Source organism: Chiloscyllium punctatum, chromosome 1 (assembly GCF_047496795.1).
Source record: "Chiloscyllium punctatum isolate Juve2018m chromosome 1, sChiPun1.3, whole genome shotgun sequence".
Lineage (NCBI taxonomy): Eukaryota > Metazoa > Chordata > Chondrichthyes > Orectolobiformes > Hemiscylliidae > Chiloscyllium > Chiloscyllium punctatum.
The window spans coordinates 56,713,722-56,732,764 of record NC_092739.1 but is presented as its reverse complement, the minus strand read 5'-3'; the positions used below and the strand labels follow the sequence as shown (position 1 = coordinate 56,732,764).

At 38.9% G+C, this 19,043-nt stretch overlaps 2 protein-coding genes across 4 annotated transcripts in view; one reads left to right on the top strand and one right to left on the bottom strand.

Annotated features, from left to right (window-relative positions):
• Positions 1–17,622, top strand: part of LOC140468560 (zinc-binding protein A33) — a 36,326-nt gene extending 18,704 nt beyond the window's left edge. For 2 of the 3 annotated variants that reach the window (XM_072564730.1, XM_072564678.1), the window contains 5 exons: positions 125–220; positions 388–663; positions 7,571–7,593; positions 12,422–12,555; positions 15,850–17,622. In XM_072564730.1, the coding sequence (XP_072420831.1) occupies positions 125–220; positions 388–663; positions 7,571–7,593; positions 12,422–12,555; positions 15,850–16,442 (1,122 nt within the window). In that variant the 3' untranslated portion in view covers positions 16,443–17,622. Of the gene's footprint in view, positions 1–124; positions 221–387; positions 664–7,570; positions 7,594–9,525; positions 9,841–12,421; positions 12,556–15,849 lie in introns of those variants that run through there. The other variant, XM_072564764.1, reaches the window with a different exon arrangement.
• Positions 1–19,043, bottom strand: part of zcchc4 (zinc finger, CCHC domain containing 4) — a 95,808-nt gene that overhangs the window by 39,155 nt on the left and 37,610 nt on the right. Inside the window, exon 5 of the mRNA XM_072564581.1 lies at positions 18,952–19,032. Within this exon, the coding sequence (XP_072420682.1) occupies positions 18,952–19,032 (81 nt within the window). The remainder of the gene's footprint in view (positions 1–18,951; positions 19,033–19,043) is intronic.

Sequence of the window (19,043 nt, the reverse complement as noted above, 5' to 3'; positions counted from 1 at the left end):
TCTACTACAACTCCCTTTCAATTTAAACTCAATTAATGTAAAATTAATCACTGTTTCAAAACATTCAAGCACAAAGAAGGTAACACTGAACAGTTTGATCATTTTTTTTTAACCTATTTTGCAGGTAACACCAAAGCAGTTTCTACAAAAGCTCTGCACTAAAAGAGATAAAATAGAAGCGCACATACAATCCTTGAAGAACAGGAACACTGTTCTTACAGTAAGAGCTCTGATATTATACATACTTATGAAACAACAAGTAAACAAACAAAAAATCTGCCCATCTCAGAATTTTAACAACATGTAATTGCACCCTCCCAAGTCTGATTCTATTATATTTTATTAATGACTCCGTTTTTGGCTTCTCTCATGCTTGTAATTGTGCAGAACTCAGCAGAGAACCTCAAAGAACAGATTTCCAAACAATATGAAACAATAAGAAAAATCTTGAACAATGATGAGAAAGTTTCGTTGGAACTCATTGACATTGAAAAAAGGGTTGCTTTGGGAAAACTCCAAAAGATCATCAAAGAGTGGACAAACAACTTAGATCAAATAAACAAATCCATCAAAGCAACGCAGAAAGACCTTAACCAAGAAGAAAGCAAAGTTCATTCAAATCAACCTCAAGAAGAAAGCAAATTGCAATCAAGTCAAGCTACAGTAGGTCCCATTTTTACTGATTTTGTTGTGCGTTCCACAATCCATTTAATGAATTGTGTTAGCAATTTAATATTTTATCAGTTATTGCAATGACTAAATAAGAAACTACGTTAAACTGAAGGTCAAACAGCACAAATACCAGTGACAGCTAATTTTCACATCGAACAAAGACATGCAATCTTTCAAAGTAAATTATACACTTACCCAGGTAATTAAAAAAAACACATATGCAATTCTTGGTGTTTACTATAGAAGTTGAATACAATAAGACAAATTGAATACAAACTATTCCTATGTGACAATATGTTATTCTCATTTTTACTAAACATAGGAACAGAAGTAAGCCATTCTGCACATTGTATTAAATGGCAGGGCAGGCTCAATCATGACTAATCAAACACTTATGTCTTTTACCCACACCATCCTCATAACGACAGTATTGACAATTAAGGACTTATCAACCCTACTTTAAATGTGTAAGAAGGCTGAGCTTATAAAGCTGCCATGTGTACAAAGCCCACAGCGTGGAGAGACTACAGGCTATAGAGGGACTGTAACATTTACGTTTTAAAAACGTATTTCTTTATCTTCCTAAGTTATAGTAAGAAGAACTGTAATGTAAAACTTTCAGCTTTTCTCTTTCTCTATTTTTGAGTATTTAAGATGGCGCCTTGTGCGGCGACATTGTACACATCTCACTGTACTCCTGTATTTTGTATTTGAATACACAGGACAATAACCTAATTTATATTCAAAATTCAAATTCCATAGACTCACCACTCTTACAGTAAAAATATTCTTCCTCATCTCAATTGTAAACAGCATTGCCATTATTTTTAACTTGTACCCAAGAACTGAAATTCCAAAGAGAAAATATCGTACCTGCATCTACCCTTTCACTTTAAATATACTGTTGGCTTTAATGAAATCACCTCTCATTCTTCAAAACTCTTGAGAATACAGGCTAAGTTTGACCAATCTATTCATAGCTTAAAAATGTGTTGCTGGAAAAGCGCAGCAGGTCAGACAGCATCAAAGGAAAAGGAGAATCGACGTTTTGGGCATAAGCCCTTCTTCAGGAATGAGAAGGGTGTGCCAAGCAGGTTAAGATAAAAGGGAGGGAGGAGGGACTTGGGGGAGGGGCATTGGGAATGTGATATGTGGAAGGAGGTTAAGGTGAGGGTGATAGGCCGGAGAGGGGGTGGGGGCGGAGAGGTCCTATTCATAGCAGAGTCCTGCCATCCCAGGAAAAAAACCTGGTGAAACTTAATTGCACAACTGAAGCAAAATGTCATAACTCCTATACTGAAATCCTCTTGCCTTCCTTACAGCTTGCTGCAGCCACAAGTCAGCCTTCAGTGACTAATTGACAAGGACACCCAAGTTACTTTGCACATGTATTTTTATCAAATTTTCTTCATTTAAAAAATACTCTGCAAATCTGTTCTTCTAACCTCGCATTTTTCAACATTATATTCCAGATGCCACGTTCTTGTCCAATGACTATCCTTCCAAATCCACCTGTAAACATCTTCGTCACAGACACATTCCTACTCAACTTGTGCCTTCTGCAAACTTGGAGATATTACATTTGGTCCCCATGTCTGAACAATCGATACATATTGTGAACAGCTGGAGCCAATAACTGATGCTTGCAGTAGCTGACTATTTGTAGTTTGCCAACCAACTCAAGAATGACCTATTTATTTCTATTCTGTTTTCTGACTGTTAGCCAATCTATGCCAATACATTACTTCTTATGTGTTTTAAATTTGTAAAACATCCTACTGTGGGGGACCTTATCAAAACCATTTTCAAATTCCAAATATTGTAGAGCCACTCACTCTGACTCCCCTTTATCAATTCTGGCATCTACATCCTCAAAACACTCCAAGGTATGTCAAACACAATATTCCATTCTTAAATCCATGCTGACTATGCCCAATCATATCATCCTTAATCTAAACATCCATTTATGATATCCTTTGATAGTTCGTAGATTTGTCCTAGTAAAGCTGAGAGGTCTGTAGTTTCCTGTTATTTTTTCCTATCCAGCTTTGAGAAGATTTGTGGCTCAGGTTGAGGTTCTGGGTGTAGGTTTGCTCGCTGAGCTGGAAGGTTCATTTCCAGATGTTTCATCATCCTATTAGATAACATCTTCAGTGGATCCCAGGCGAAGCACTGCTGATAATTCCTGCTTTCTATTTATAGGTTTGGGTTTCTTTGGGTCGGTGATGGCATTTCCTATGGTGAAGTCACTTCCTGTTCTTTTTCTCAGGGGGTGGTAGATGGGGTCTAACTCGAATTGTTTGTGGATAGAGTTCCAGCTGGAATGCCATTCTTCTAGGAATTCTCATGCATGTCTCTGTTTGGCTTGTCCTAGGATGGATGTATTGTCCCAGTCAAAGTGGTGTCCTTCCTCATCCGTATGTAAGGATACTAGTGAGAGAGGGTCATGCCTTTTTGTGGCTAGTTAGTGTTCAAGTATCCTGGTGGCCAGTTTTCTGCCTGGTTGACCAATGTAGTGTTTGTTGCAGGCCTTGCAAGGTATTTTGTAAATGACATTAGTTTTGCTAGATATTTGTATAGAGTCTTTCAAGTTCATTAGCTGCTGTTTTAGTGTGTTGGTGGGTTTGTGGGCTACTATGATGCCAAGGGGTCTGAGTAGTCTGGCAGTCATTTCCAAGATGACTTTGATTTGGGGGAGAGTGGCTCAGGTTTCTGGACCTGTTTTGTCTGCTTGTTCAGATTTGTTGCTGAGAAATCAGTGGACGGTGTTCATTGGGTACCCATTCTTTTTGAATATACTCTTTGTATTTTCCTCTGTTCTTCGTAGCTCCTCTGTGCTGCAGGGTGTGTTGGCTCATTGAAATAATTTTCTGATGCAGCTAAGTTTGTGGATGTTGGGGTGATTGCATCTGTAGTTCAATATTTGGTCCGTTAGTGTTGTTTTGAAGTCCCCCATTGGCTGTTTGTTCTACTGTGACATGGAGGAATGGCAGCTGGTTGTTGTCTTCCTCCTCTTTAGTAAACTTTATGCCAGTAAGGGTATTATTCGTAGTCTTGAAGATTTCCTCTAATTTATTTTGTTTAGTGATGGCAAAGGTGTCATCCACGTAGCTGACTCAAAGTTTGGGTTGGATGGTTGGCAGAACTGTTTGTTAGAGACTCTGCATTACTGCCTCTGCTAAGAACCCTAATATTGGAGATCCCATGGGTGTTCTGTTGGTTTGGCTGTAGATTTTGGTATTGAAGGTGAAGTGTGTGGTAAGGCATAGGTCCACTAACTTGATGATACTGTCCTTGTTGATGAAGTTAGTGGTGTTTGCTGTATGTGTCTTTGGGTCTTCTAAGAGTGTAGTCAGTGTTTCCTTGGCCAGATTAATGTTGATTGATGTAAACAGGGCTTTTACATCAAAGGAGACCAGTATTTCATCCTCTTCTATCGTGATGTCTTTGATGATCTTCAGGAAATCTTGAGTGGAGTGGCATGAGTCTTCTACTAGGTGTTTTAGTCTTTGGTGTAGCTCCTTGGCCAATCTGTAGGTTGGTGTTTCAGGTAGTGAGATTATGGGCCTGAAGTGGGGGTGGGTGGGCGGGGTGGGGGGCTCCTGGTTTGTGAATTTTGGGTAATCTGTTGAAACGTGGTGTATTGGATCCATTTGGTTTCATATTTTGGTAGTCGGTCTTATATAGTCCTCCAGATTTCTGAGGTTTTTTGAGTAGAGCTGTAATTCGGTTCTGTAGTTGTGGGGTCGGGTCTACTGCCACTTGATGGCAAGTGTTGGTATCTGGACGTAGGATGTTCGCTTTTTCAATGTGGTCTGTTTGATTTAGAACAACTGTCAAGTGTCCTTTGTCTGCAGGTAGGATAACAATGTGTTTATCTTTTTGTAGTCCTTCCAGGGCTTTCCTTTCTTGTGTATGGAGTGTGTTTCCTTTCTTTTTTCTGCTTAATGCTGGTGCAACTATCTGTCTGATAATTTGCTGGGTTTCTTCTGTGAGTTGGTTGTCTTTTAGTGTTGTTTCTAATGCTGCTAAGAAATCTTTCTTGTCTGCATCCTGGCAGTTGTAATTTAATCCTCTTACGAAGACGGCTTTTTCAGTGTCTGTTAAGGGTCGGTCAGATAAGTTTTTTATCCATGCTTCTACATTGTCAGTATTGTTACTTTGTGTAAGTTGGTCTAGTTGTTTCTGCAGGTCTAGTTTTTTTCATTTTCTGTGTTTGTCACTGGCTAATATCTATGGCTTGTTGTACTGTGTCTGTCCATTCATGGTCTGTTGCATGAGTGAGTAAAGATTTTTGGTGCAAACTTTCTCAGCTGTATTTACGGAGTCTGTTGTGGGGATCATTAATCATTTCTCTAAACATTGCTACATTGCAATTTCATTCTATTCTTCCTCTCAATACCAGTTCTTGTTCCTTCTTTACTGTATTCTAAAAAAAGCTTCCTCATCCTCAGATTTATTACTGTTTCTGGCCACTTTACAAACCTTCTCTTTTCACCATATACAATCCTCAACATCCTATATAAGACACAGTTAACTGATCATCTTTGAGCTTTCGGCACTTTGAATCGATGTCTAAATGTTGTAACCAAGTAACTGTTTTTTAAAGACTGTCCATTGCCTATGTACATCCAGGCCTTTAAATCTAATTTGCCCAATTTCATCTCAGCCAACTCGTGCCTCACGCTTTTACAATTTCCCTTGTTCCAATTTTAAGAATTGATTCAGAATGAACTACTTCACTTGCGGACATAATGTCAAATTCCATCATATCTTGGTCATTCATCCTTAAAAGGTTCTTTTACAACAAAATTATTGAGTTTTTTTGCATTAAGAAACACTTGAGTTAAGTCTGCAAGGTAGTAACCCATTCCTTCTGTCTCTGCGATTCCAATCTGTGGTGACCACCTCCCTATAGCAGCAATCCACTGTCTGTCAGCTCCTAGATGCACAGCAACTCTAGCCGCTGCTCAAGTTCCAAAACCTGGAGCTCAAGCTTGTGCAGTCAGTGACATTCCTGCAGACATACTTGTCTGGAATAAATCATATATCCACAAGTACACACACACTACAGGATGTACTCTCCACTTCTTCCTGCTGACTTGCTATCCAGCAACTCTGAAAACTGTTCATAAAAAGGACTCATGCCTTCTCACAATATCCTCCTGTTTATAACAAAAGCAGAAATAGCTGGAGAAACTCAACAGGCCTGCCAGCATCTGTGTAGAAAAAGTAGAATTAATGTTTTGTGTTCAATGACACTTCTTCAGAAGTAAGATTGTACCCTGATCTAATTACATAGTACAACTTAAAAACGTCACTCTTTGGGTACAGAAAGCACAAAAAAGAATATTTTCCTTTGCTTTCTATACTACTTGCAAATGCTACTTATGTTGACCTAAGGTCAACAAATCAGTTAGGAAAATTTTCAAATTCATCTGCAAAATTAAGTGTAAGTTAATAAACCTTCTGAGTTACAGAACAGTTCCAGGTTTCAGGTAGATATGGACTGCTCACCTTAGACAGCTGAATTTCCTGGGGAGCTTAGGTCCAAGCTGAACATGCCCAGATCGCCAGCTTCGCAGCAAAACACATGTTTGGGTAGGCAAACCCACAACTCCCTTGTTAATCCTTCCACAATTATCGTTTGTGGTGTGAGAATGTGCCAAAGAAGCAGAGAATGAACAAATCGTGTTGAAAAATTGTCAGCCTGATGTAAAACCATGGAGATTCAGAGCCTGTCACAATAACGGGATCTCCTGATTAGGTCGGTTCTGTTATCGGAGTTAGTTACAACCTGTCATCAACTAGTTAACCAAGTAAATGGGTTCCCAGTCCCCTGTTCCTTGAACTCCAGAAGATGATTTCTGGTAGATTTCAGTATTGGTCAGTTCACACAACCTTTCCACTACACCCCAAACACCTTTCTACATTCCCAACAGATTACTATAGAAGCATTTCCCACCACGTGCTGAATGCTCACCTTCATAACCGAAGATGGGACAGAAAATCAAGACATTTGGGATGGGATCTGGGCCATCATCATACCTTTCAACATTGACAAATTTCATCCCTTCATAATAGAAGGCTACTGAACAGAGCTGTTCTTCCCTAAACTCATTCTGGTCATTCCCTCCAATCAATGTTTTCGCTGTGACGATATGTGCCTTTAAGGGGGAGTTGTCTTGTCCCGTTTCTCTTGAAAAGGAAAGTTGTAAACCTGTGGTTAAGATGGCTACTCCATAGAAAGCAGAGCAAATAGCTTTGGGTTTTTTTTACAAATATACAAAAGAAGCATGAGTGGGTGCAGTCAGACTGACACAGACCCAGTGTTTTAATTTTTGCTGACAGTTGTTGAAGTTGAAGTTTTTGGAGTTGAAGCTGCTAGAATCGCCTCCCTCTCTCCTGCTGCAAAAGCTTGAGCTCTCTCTCTACTGCTAGGTTCAATTTGTCAGCGTTCCTTTCTCCCAGACTGGACGAGATAGCAAGTGAGGGAAAGCTATTTTGCTAAGTGTGCCTTTGCCAAGGAATGCTGCAATATTTAACTACTATTCATCAACTGTTCCAATAAAGTGCTATTTTGTTCAGTATTTCGAAAGAATTAAAGTTATGCCAACTTTTCGTATGTTTGTTTTAACTGTGATGTAAGAATACAAAGTGTGTTTTGCTTAAGGCCTAGTAGTTTGACCAACTAAATTACATCTGGAATGCAGCACCTTACACTTGCCTTTAAATAAGATAAAAGTTAGCCTAGACCCTAGCTCCTTAATATGTTTTGACAAGGTTTGATCTGGTCTCTATAATCACCCAGAGGTAAAAATAAAGCATGTGAAAGATTGCTTGTTATAAAAGTGTATTTCAACATTTCTACTAATATATTTTTGTCCTTTCTTTGCAGGATATCAAACTTAGTGACTATAGGTAAGGAGCCACATGTAGCCTGGTTTTCTAATGTAACTGATTGAATTATCTGTTAATTTTGCAATTTCTAGTTCAGCATCATTTGGGAACAGAAGTTATCAATATCGATCACAGAATTGTGGGCAGTATCTGCTAGGCCTGTAGTTGATGCTGTAACAGTTATTAATTATTCTTAGTCAGTCTGTTTGCAAATCTCATGACACATTTCAACCTGTGCTGATTAACATTATATTCTGATCTCCAGCATCTGCAGACCTCACTTTCTCATTATATTTTTAAACACAGCATCGCATTCCACTTGTGGTATTTCTGCAATAATCAATGGCCTTGATCTCACTGCCAGCAGCAAAGCAGCACCCAAGCAGCACCACTCACCACTGATCACAAGGAAACCCTGCCCAGAAAGATCCAGCAATCTCTGTTCTGGATACTCCCACCTGTTTGAATCTGACACCCAGTCACAGGAATTTCTAGACAAGCAGTAGCAGCGATGTCATCAAACAAGGTAGCATTTTCACAGACAGTACACCAGGGAATTTTAAAAAAATGGATTTTTCACTTTTAATTAAGAGTGTACTGAATGAAATAAATAATAGGTACCTACACATCAAGTTAAGTTAGAAGTTGAAATACCATAAGCAAACTTTTTAAATTAAAATCAAAATGATTTTTTTTCATGGTGCAGAAATTTGATATTCTATAAATATAAAATCAGGTTTACAGGGGCAATGAGATTGTTTAGTACGTAATTTAAAACCCATTTACATCAGATATAACTATGTAACTCTTCAGAGCATAGCTAACTGTCGAAAAGAAAACGCTCCCCTCAGTACAGTGATTTTTAATTTTAATATTGCTGAAAGAAACAGAACATTTTGTCAAAGCTTTATGTCTTGCTCACATCAGGACAATTTGCAAGGACACACAATAACTTAGAGTAAAATTTTTGTTTTTTTTTTCCTTTATGAGAGTATAAATGTTGCTTTCCCATTAACTTGTTGCAAATTGTCCCAATCAAAGAATTCCTACAATGCTAAAAGAAGCCATTCGGCCTTCAAGTTTGCACCAATCCACTAAAGAGCAATCCATCCAGACCCAGACCCCGACCTCAGCCCTGTAATCCCACAATTTTATCATGACTAATCCACTTAGCCTACACATCCCCAGTCACCACAGTCAATTTAGCATGGCCAATTCACCTAATCTGCACATCTTTGACTGTGGGAGGAAACTGAGCACCCAGCACATACCCATATAGACGTGCAAACTCCACACAGAGGGCTTATGCCCAAAACGTCGATTCTCCTGCTCCTTGGATGCTGCCTGACCTGCTGCGCTTTTCAAGCAACACATTTTTCAGCTCATAACAGTTGTCAAGCTGCTTAACCAATTGAAGATGTGCTCTGCTGGGAGGGTCACAGTATGATATAATTGGAAATGATAAAGAGTCAAAAACAGAAATAGATTAGGCTAACTAGATAGGTAGAAAGGGCCAAATGCACAGAGGATGCACTGATGTAAAAGGAAGAGCTTAAGGTCAAAGTGGGTAAAACCATTTCATCCATACAGTTTGTTAGTTTAGAACAAGACATCAATTCAAAATTCATTTTAAAACAGATTAAAAATTAAGCAGATTACTTCTTAAAAGATGAGAGATATCAAAAGTCAGGAGCAAAGCTGGCTATTATTAGCAGCAAAAGGTGGACATTAGTGGTAAAGGTAAATGTTACAAAGTCGAAAGAGTGCATGGTCACTTTAAGAGAGAGGTGCCTTTTCTGAGCTGAGAGATTGAGGCAGCACACGTGTCTGTGACTGGCTGACAGGTGCAGAGGGTTCTCAGAATGGATAATATGTAACATTCAGCTTGGGGTTGAGTTTTGATGTTAAGGCAATTGGATTTGCATTTAACCAATTAATTTAAATTATCCCCAGGACACCCAAAATCAATTGAATTTGAATTTTATTGTATTGACAACATCAGACCAAAGAGAGGACAGAAGTCTTGGGGTTAAAAAAAAGGGCATTTGAAAATGAGGCAGAGCTAACTGCCCAGCGAACATGAAAGCACCTCTCATCTGAAAAGGGCTCTCAAAGCTTAGAAAATAAATCTCTCAGAAGGCATCATCTATTCAAGGTATCAAGTAATTGTATACAAAAACCACTCATTGAATAAAGAAAGACGACGACTCAGGAAGAAGACAGCAGAATCGGAAGAAAAGAAGGAAACAGCAGAATTGGAAGGACAGAAGGAAACAGCAAGTTTGGAAGACCAGAAGGAAGACGGCATTAGAAACTGTACGGACTTTGAGAGATTAAGTTAATTTAATGTTTAATAATTACGTTATTGGAGCAGCAATTTTAGTAGAGTTGGGGTCAGATAGTGATTAGTTAAGAAAAAGAAGCTTGGATTTGTTAATAGTTTTTGTTTCATGTTCACTGTTAAAGTTAGGAAAATAAATTATTATTTTTCTTTAAACAGTGCCCTCACTCTCACTTTTAGCAGATTGCAAGGCAAGGTGAATGTTTCTGGTGTGTTGATTTTAATGAGCAGAGGGGTTCAACCTCCGCATAGTAACAACAAAACAAGAATTGGAATGCCTTGTAAAATAAATACATTTCCCGTTTAAAAGGTACTTATTTCTGTTACATTCACATGTCGCAAAACTGGGACAGAAGTCAAAAAACCTAAGAAACACGAGTGGACACTTTGACACTTAATATTGTAAATACTGGTAGAAACAGCAAATTTATGTCACACAGGCTGCCACCAGACCATCATGTCCACTCTGACCAAGAGAGATATCTCGTCTCATTCCATTTCAAATCTTTGTTTATAGCCTTTCAGGTCATGGCACCCCAAGCTTTTTTTCTTTAATTACAGAAAGGGAATTTATCCTCCATCACATTTTCAAGTAGTGAGTTTAGAGCTCCCACTAGCTTCCAGGTGAAATACTTTCTGCTCAACAAATAAACAAGCCAACTGTGGCAGGAGTTTTGCTCTGCTTCTAAAAGCAATGAAACTATTCTTAAAGAATGATCAGGGAGAAGGTAGGGCCGTTCAGGGATAGCAGAGGGAACTTGTGCGTGGAGTCTGAGCAGATAGGGGAAGCCCTAAGTGAGTTTTTTGCTTTGGTTTTCACCAAGGAAAGGGAACTTGTTGTAAATAAAAACTTACAGGAGCTGGGATACAGTCTTGACCAGATCAAGATTGATGAAGTTGGTGTGCTAGAAATTTTGGAAAACATTAAGATTGATAAGTCCCCAGGACCAGACCAGATTTATTCTAGGCTGCTCCGGGAAGCGAGAAAGGAGGTTGATAAGCTGCTGGCGGGGATATGTGCCTCCACACTCTCCACAGGAGTCATACCGGAGGATTGGAAGGAGGCGAATGTTATTCCTCTTTTCAAGAAGGGTAATAGGGAAATCCCTGGCAATTACAGACCAGTCAGTCTTACATCAGCAAAATTTTGGAAAGAATTCTGAGGGATAGGATTTATGACTATTTGGCAAAGCATAGTGTGATTAAAGGCAGTCAGCATGGCTTTGAGAGGGGCAGGTCATGCCTCACAAATCTTACTGAGTTCTTTAAGGAGGTGTCAAGACAGGTCAATGACGGTCGAGCAGTGGATGTGGTGTATTTGGACTTCAGCAAGGCATTTGATAAGATTCCCCATGGTAGGCTCATTCATAAAATCAGGAAGTATGGGATACAGGGATTGTGGATGGAAAGTATTCTGCATGGAGGTCAGTGTTGAGTGGGGTCCCGCAGGGCTCTGTTCTTGGGCCTCTGCTCTTCGTAGTTTTTATAAATGACTTGGACGAGGAGGTTGAGGGGTGGGTTAGTAAATTTGTAGGACACAAAGGCTGGAGGTGTCGGAGATAGCACAAATGGCTACTGCAGGCTGCAGCGCGACATGGATAGGATGCAGAGCTGGGCTGAGAAATGGCAGATGGAGTTCAACCTGAATAAATGCGAAGTGATGCATATCGAACTCGAATGCTGAATATAGGATTCTTGGCAGCATGGAGGAACAGAGGGATCTGGGTGTACAAGTACTAGAGCCCTCAAAAGTTGCCACCCAAGTGGATAGGGTTATTAAGAAAGCATATGGTGGTTTGGCTTTCATTAACAGGGGGATCGAGTTTAAGAGCCGCGAGGTTTTGCTGCAGCTCTACAAGTCCCTGGTGAGACCACACTTGGAATATTGTGTCCAGTTCTGGTCACCCTACTATAGGAAAGATACAGAGGCTTTGGAGAGGGTGCAAAGAAGGTTTACCAGGATACTGCCTGGACTGGAGGGCTTGCCTTCTGAAGAAAGGTTGAATAAGCTCGGACTTTTCTTTCTGGAGAGAAGGAGGAAGAGAGGAGACCTGATCGAGGTGTACAAAATAATGAGAGGAATAGATAGAGTCAATAGCCAGAAACTTTTCCCCAGGGCAGGATTGACTGGTACGGGGAGTCACAGTTTGAAGATATTAGGAGGAAGGTATAAAGGAGACGTCAGAGGTAGGTTCTTTACTCAGAGTTGTGAATGCATGGAACGTGTTATCAGCTGTGGTGGTGGAAGCAGAGTCATTGGGGACATTTAAGCGACTGCTGGACATGCACATGGATAGCAGTAAATTGAGGGGTGCGTAGTTACTACATTTTACATTAGGATTAAACCTCGGCACAACATTGTGGGCCAAAGGGCCTGTTCTGTGCTGTACTTTTCTATGTTCTATGTTCTATGAAACACGTTTAAATAGAAACTAATAATAATTATGGTTTTCATTTGATGCTTGATAGGTCACCAAATGTAATCTATTATGTTCTTTTTATTTCAAGTTATGCAAAGAAAACAGAGAATGAATTCCAGGCCATTAAAATTGATGAAATTAGATTTCAAAAGTTATCAAAGCTCATACGGAACGTTTCAACCAACATACATTCGCAACTGCAAAGGAAGACATTTTTATTAGGTATAATGTGCCACATCTTAACTATTCATACATTCTTTTCAACTTGTTTATTCTATATTCCTATAAATTGTAGATAAGGTTCAGTTCAAACATTTTGTTAGCCTGATCAGTAAAAAGAAACCAGGGAAAAAGTAATTCTCCAGAAATCTTATCGGAGAACTTTTTTATTAAGGCCAATTCAGCCAAATCCAGTAATGAATATTCATCACATTTCCAGCACTGTAATAAATGTAAAGAAAATTGCTGTTTTATGATATTATGTGGTTTGTCTATTCATTAATGAAAAATTATCATGTAGAAATGGTAACACTAATGTATTAACATGTAGGGCCACTGTATTCTTAATGGATAAGAAGGAAGCGTGTGTCAGATGTAGACAGCAGAGATCGAGTGAATCCTTAGATTACAAAGGCAGTAGGAGTACTTAAGTAAATCAGGACAGCAATAAGGGGACATGAGATAGCTTTGACAAATAGGTTAAAGGAGAATCCAAAGGGATTCTACAAATACCTTACGGATAAAAGGGTAACTAGGGAGAGAATAGGGCCCTTTAAAGATCAGCAAGACTACCTAAGTGTGGAACTGCAGGAGATAGGGGAGATACTAAATGAGTATTTTGCATTAGTATTTACTGTGGAGAAGGATTTGGACATCAGAGAATGTAGCGAAATACACAGCGACATCTTGTAAAACGTCCTTATTGTAGAGGTGGTGGTGCCAGATGTCTTAAAATACATAAAGGTGGATAAATCTCCAGGACCTGATCAGATGTACCGTAGAACTCTGTGGGAAGCTGGCGAAGTGATTCCTGGGCCCCTTGCTGAGGTATTTGTATCATCGATGGCTGCAGGCGAGGTGCCAGAATTCTGGAGATTGGCTAATGTGGTGCCACTATTTAAAATAGGTGGTAAGGAAAAGCCAGGGAAATATAGACCAGTGAGCCTGACATCGGTGGTGGGCAAGTTTGTGTAGGGAATCCTGACGGGCAGGATTTACATGTATTTGGAAAGGCAAAGACTGATTAGGGGTAGTCAACACAGCTTTATGTGCAGGAAATTGTGTCTCATGAACTTGATTGAGTTGTTTGAAGAAATAACAAAGAGGATTGATAACGACAGAATGTTGAATGTGATCTGTATGGATTTCAGCAAGGTGGTCAACAAGATTCCTCATGGTGGACTGGTTAGCAAAGTTAGATCACACAGATTACAGGGAGAACAAGCTATTTGGATTCAGAACTGGCTCAAAGGTAGAAGACGGTGGTGGTGGAGGGTTGCTTTTCAGAGTGGAGGCCTCTGATGAGCGGTATGGCACAAGGATCAGTGTTGGGTCCACTGCTTTTTGTCATTTATATAAATGATTTGGGTGTAAACTTAGATATAATTAGTAAGTTTGCAGATGACATTAAAATTGGAGGAGATGTAATGGACAGTCAAGAAGGTTACCTCAGATTACAATGGAACCTTGATCAGATGGGCCAATGGGCCGAGGATTGACAGATGGAGTTTATTGTAGATAAATGTGAGGTGCTGCATTTTGGAAAGACAAATTAGGACTGGATGTGTACACTTAATGGTAAAGTCCTGGGGAGTGTTACTGAATAAAGAGACCTTGGAGTGCAGGTTCATAGTTTCTTGAAAGTGGAGAGGCAGGAAGATAGGATCATGAAGAATGCATTTGATATGCTTGCCATTATTGGTCAGTGCATTGAGTATAGGAGTTGGGAGGACAAGTTGTGTTACACAGGATATTGGTTCGGTCACTTTTGGAATACTGCACGCAAATCTGGTCTTCCTGCTCTAGAAAGGATATTGTGAATCTTGAAAGGGTTCAGAAAAGTTTGGAGGGCTTGAGCGATAGGGTGAGGCTGAATAGACTATGGCTTTTTTATTTGGAGCGTAGGAGGCTGAGGGGTAACCTTATACAGGCTTATGAAATCATGAGGGGCATTGATAAGGTAAATAGACAAGTCTTTTCCCTCAGGTTGGGGAGTCTAAAACTAGAGGGCATAAGTTTAAGGTGAGACGGAAAAGATTTGAAAGGGACCTAAGGGACGACTTTTTCCACGCAGAGGGGGTGCTTGTTTGGAATGAGCTGCCACAGGAGATGGTGAACACTGGTACAATTACAAAGTTTAAACCGCATCTGGATGGGTATATGAATAGGAAGAGTTTGGAGGGATATGGACCAAGTGTTGGCAAATGGAACTAGATTTATTTAGGATATCTGGTTGGCATTGACAGATTGGAGTGAGGAGTCTGTTTCTGTGCTTGTATATTGCTATGACTCTGTAACTGCACCATCCTTTACCTTTTTCTAAGTAGACTGACTAAAGTTTTAAGATGAGGAAGAGGATTTGATGAAATTGATCATGGTAAATCATTCTTTGGAATGCAGGATTCAGCAGCAAGGGTATAGTTTCAAAATTATGAATCAGGAGTAAGAGTACGTGAGGTGGAAAATTACTTAATCAATTAGCAATCTGTGGAATAAGTGACCCTTTAAAGACCACTGAACCATATATATCATATCACATGAATAACAGCAGTTCAAGAAGGCAGTTCACAACCATCCTCCCAAGGGCAATGAGGGACAGACAATAAATGCCAGTCATGCCTACTTTCCAAGAATGAATAAAAAAAATTCAAAAGGATAAATTACACAATTCTGTGTTTTTTTGATTTATTATTGTCACATTTACCTAGGTACAGCAAAAATAACAGATTATGTGATAGCTGATCTTTAAGCAATAACATATTTCAGGTCAAAAAAATTATTTCACAATTATAACTTTTTATGCTGTTACAAATTGTCATTTATAAAGGAAAGACAACTTAAAATAAAACATTAACATGGCACGGCCAAACCATTTCATATACAACTTTGATGGGGAGTCTACTTTCCATTCAGGACATGGAACTGACCTGTCTCTCACACTTTGTAGTTATGCTGACATCAAAATTCCCTTTTCTAGAACCAAAGTATTAAAGATTCATTTTAACTCAACTGTCAAACATGAGTTTGACTGTGGATGCAAAAAATGGAATTAGTTTTTGTCAAAGCAGATTGCAAGGTGGAGATTATTATTTACTTCAACTTTAAATCTACAAACAATTCACATTAACTGACACTGAAACATGGAGTAAAAGAACAGTGAAAGAACAGTGACTGCCAATGTACTTATTTTCTAAGAATGATCGTATTATACTTGTTATTTAATTGATTTTTAGTCAATTTACCAGGTAGCTGCTCTTGCTGGAAATGCTGACTGTAACTTCTTTTCTGCATCCCTAGAATACTCACCAGTATTCCTTGACACTGCATCAGCACATAAAAATGTGCTAGTTTCAAAGGACTTAACCTGCATGTCTGTAGTCACAGAGTCACTAAATGTTCCTGAGAGCCCTCTGCGATTTGACAAAGTCTGCAATGTCTTAGCTGCCAAAGGTCTGATGAGAGGAAAGCATTACTGGGAGGTGGACGTCAAGTCTTCTGCACAATGGTGTGTTGGAATTGCGTATGGATCCATCGATCGGAAAGGGAAGCACAAGTCCACAAAGTTGGGAAGAAACCGACAGTCGTGGTGCATTGAACTAAAGGCTAACCAACTTTTAGCTTGGCATAATGATAGAAATGTCAATTGTAATATGAAGCCCTTTAAGTTGGAAAAGGTGGGAGTGTATATTGACTATGAGAAAGGACTTGCTGCATTTTACAATGCGAAAAGCATGAAGTTGATTCAAGAATTCTCCAACATCACATCAAGTCTTTTTGACAGAATGCACCATCATTTTACTGAGCCAATCTATCCTGCTTTTCATCTTTTTCCATTTGTTGCTGGTCCTACCTGCTCTGATAAGTTGGAGATATGCAAACTAGAAATTTAAAAGCAGATATGGCCAGGTATATTACTGCTCCAGCAAACCATACAATACTGTAATTTTTGTAGTAACCCCTGCTAAATGGAGCCAAGTCTGATTAAGTATGAAACTATACCGAATGTTTTAGCTGCAGATTTATTCACAGAATACAGTAATACAGATCCCTGCCTCCTACTTACCAATCTAACCAGTGTTCCATAGACTCTTTTCATATACCCGTAAAGACAAGTGATCAACCAATACCTTCTCTTTGTTGAATGAACACTTTTTGAAAAAAGTCATTTCCCGTTACATCATTATTCTGCTTTTTGATAACTATAATTGAATAGATATTCAGTGAAATTTTCGTAAATTGCGATCATTTGACTTGTTAGCTGCAAGCATCTTATTGTATCAGGTTTTAAGGTCACATGAAATTGGGGCTTATTTATTTTAATATTGCATCAATTCTTTGTGATTAATGCTTTAAAAGATCTCAAATACATATCAATAACAGCAAATATTTTGTTTTAAAGCTTGTTCAAAGCATAAATAAATTTGATGTTTAAAGAGCCAGAGTTTAAAACATGCTTTTTTTTTGTTTTAGCCTCTCCTCATGTTTGATAGTTCTAAAGATCCCTTGGCTTCACCCGAGGCACTCCTTTTTTTCATTTCCACCTGGACGTGGACTGAATTCACTAACTTTGTGACTTCTAGCTTCAGGTTAATTTCATATTCTTACTTTGGAATTTCAGTGTCTTACTTAGCTTGGCTTTAATTTTAATTTTCTCTGAATTTTGCTCAATTTCTTTCATTTGCCAATATTTATTAAACAAGAAAAATAAAGCCGAACGAGTTCTCTCATCGAGAAACACTGATGCAACTTGCTAACCTAAACAAATACACTTGATATAATCCAGAGCTGTTAACAGGCATTTTGTAAAAACAATTGCTACTCTAGTTAAAATGTGTTTGTTAAATTCTGCTGCACGATTTTGTGTCTCTAATAAACTCAGTATGATGTATTGATAAATTTTGATCAACTTTGTATTTAGATAATACAAAAGGACAGTACCTAAGCTATGTAGTAAATCTTATTTTTCTGCAGTTTGACATAGTAATGATAACAAAGCAAACAACTGAATTATTTCGTTTGGTACAATGAAACAGCAATGAAAAATTTAGAATTTGATATTGTCACAGCAGTATAAATGTTGTCCCTGCATCTAATTGTTGCACCATAGGACAAAAAACTCAAGTTCACTATTCACAATTTGACAGATTTTTCAAATTATGGAAGCTTTGGAAAGGGTGAAGAGGAGAATTATTAGGATATGGCTTGGTATGGAGGAAAGGTCTTACGAGGGACCTGAGGCTGTTTTTGTTAGGGAGAAGGTTGAGAGGTGACTTTATTGGGATATATAAGATAATCAGAGGGTTAGATAGGGTGGACAGCGAGAGCCTTTTTCCTCGGATGGCAATGGTTAGCATGAGGGGACATAACTTTAAATTGAGGGCTGATAGGTATAGGACAGAAGACAGAGCTAGTTTCTTTACTCAGAGTAGTAGGGGCGTGGAATGCACTGCCTGCAACAGTAGTAGACTCGCCAACTTTAAGGGCATTTAAATGGTCATTAGACAAGCATATGGATGAGAATGGATAGTGTAGGTAGGTGGGCTTCAGATTGGTTCCACAGGTCAGCACAACATCGAGGGCTGAAGGGCCTGCACTGCATCGTAATGTTCTATGCTCTATATAATGATCTGAGGATTCGGGTTAGATATTTGGATTTGAATTCAATTAAAATCTGGAATTAAGAGTCCATTAATGATTGTGAATCATTGTTAATTGTCAAACAAAACATTAGTGCTTAACTAACGTGCTTTAGGGAAGGAAACTGCTGTCCATACCTAGCGTGGCATTCATGTGATTCCAGACGCACAGCAATGTGGTTGACTTTTAACTGCTCAGGCGAGCACTGAATGCTGGCCTTGCCAGCAAAGCCCACCTAAAGAAAAACACTATATATGCAAACCTCAGCAGGTGACACATAAGAAATGCACAAGTTATAACCCAGTCAGATCCAGTCTAAGCTCAAGATAAATGTCATAATTCTCCTTTCTGAGCTGATCATTTAAATTTCTTGCAACAGTTAAGATTGAACATTCTCAATACCCGATGGGTGCACTTGCTCAAACAACTCAAAAATATTAATTGCACTTAGAGAGGTCCTAAAATTATCTAGTTGGGAAAAACAGCTCTCCAATTCAGATAAAGGTACCGAGGCTTCAGTTAAAGTACACTGGTTTCACGAAAACAATTAATACTGCTTACTCAGCGAGCTGGCATACAAATAATGCACCAGATGGCCTCCTTCTCCACCATAACAATTGCTAATGCTAACTGGGAGTGCTCAATGCTCATATGGGTGACAGCAGAAAGAAGTGCTGAATTTCCCAGTATGGATATACTTCAATTTAGAAAGCGCAAAAATAAATTCTAAACATTAAAAAACAGAAACTGAATAAAACTTACCTGAAATCAATGTCCAGAAGTTGAGTCTTTATAAACGGTTCCTTATTTTTGGACTGGCGCACCTTTATTAGCTCATGTAGACTGAAAATAAA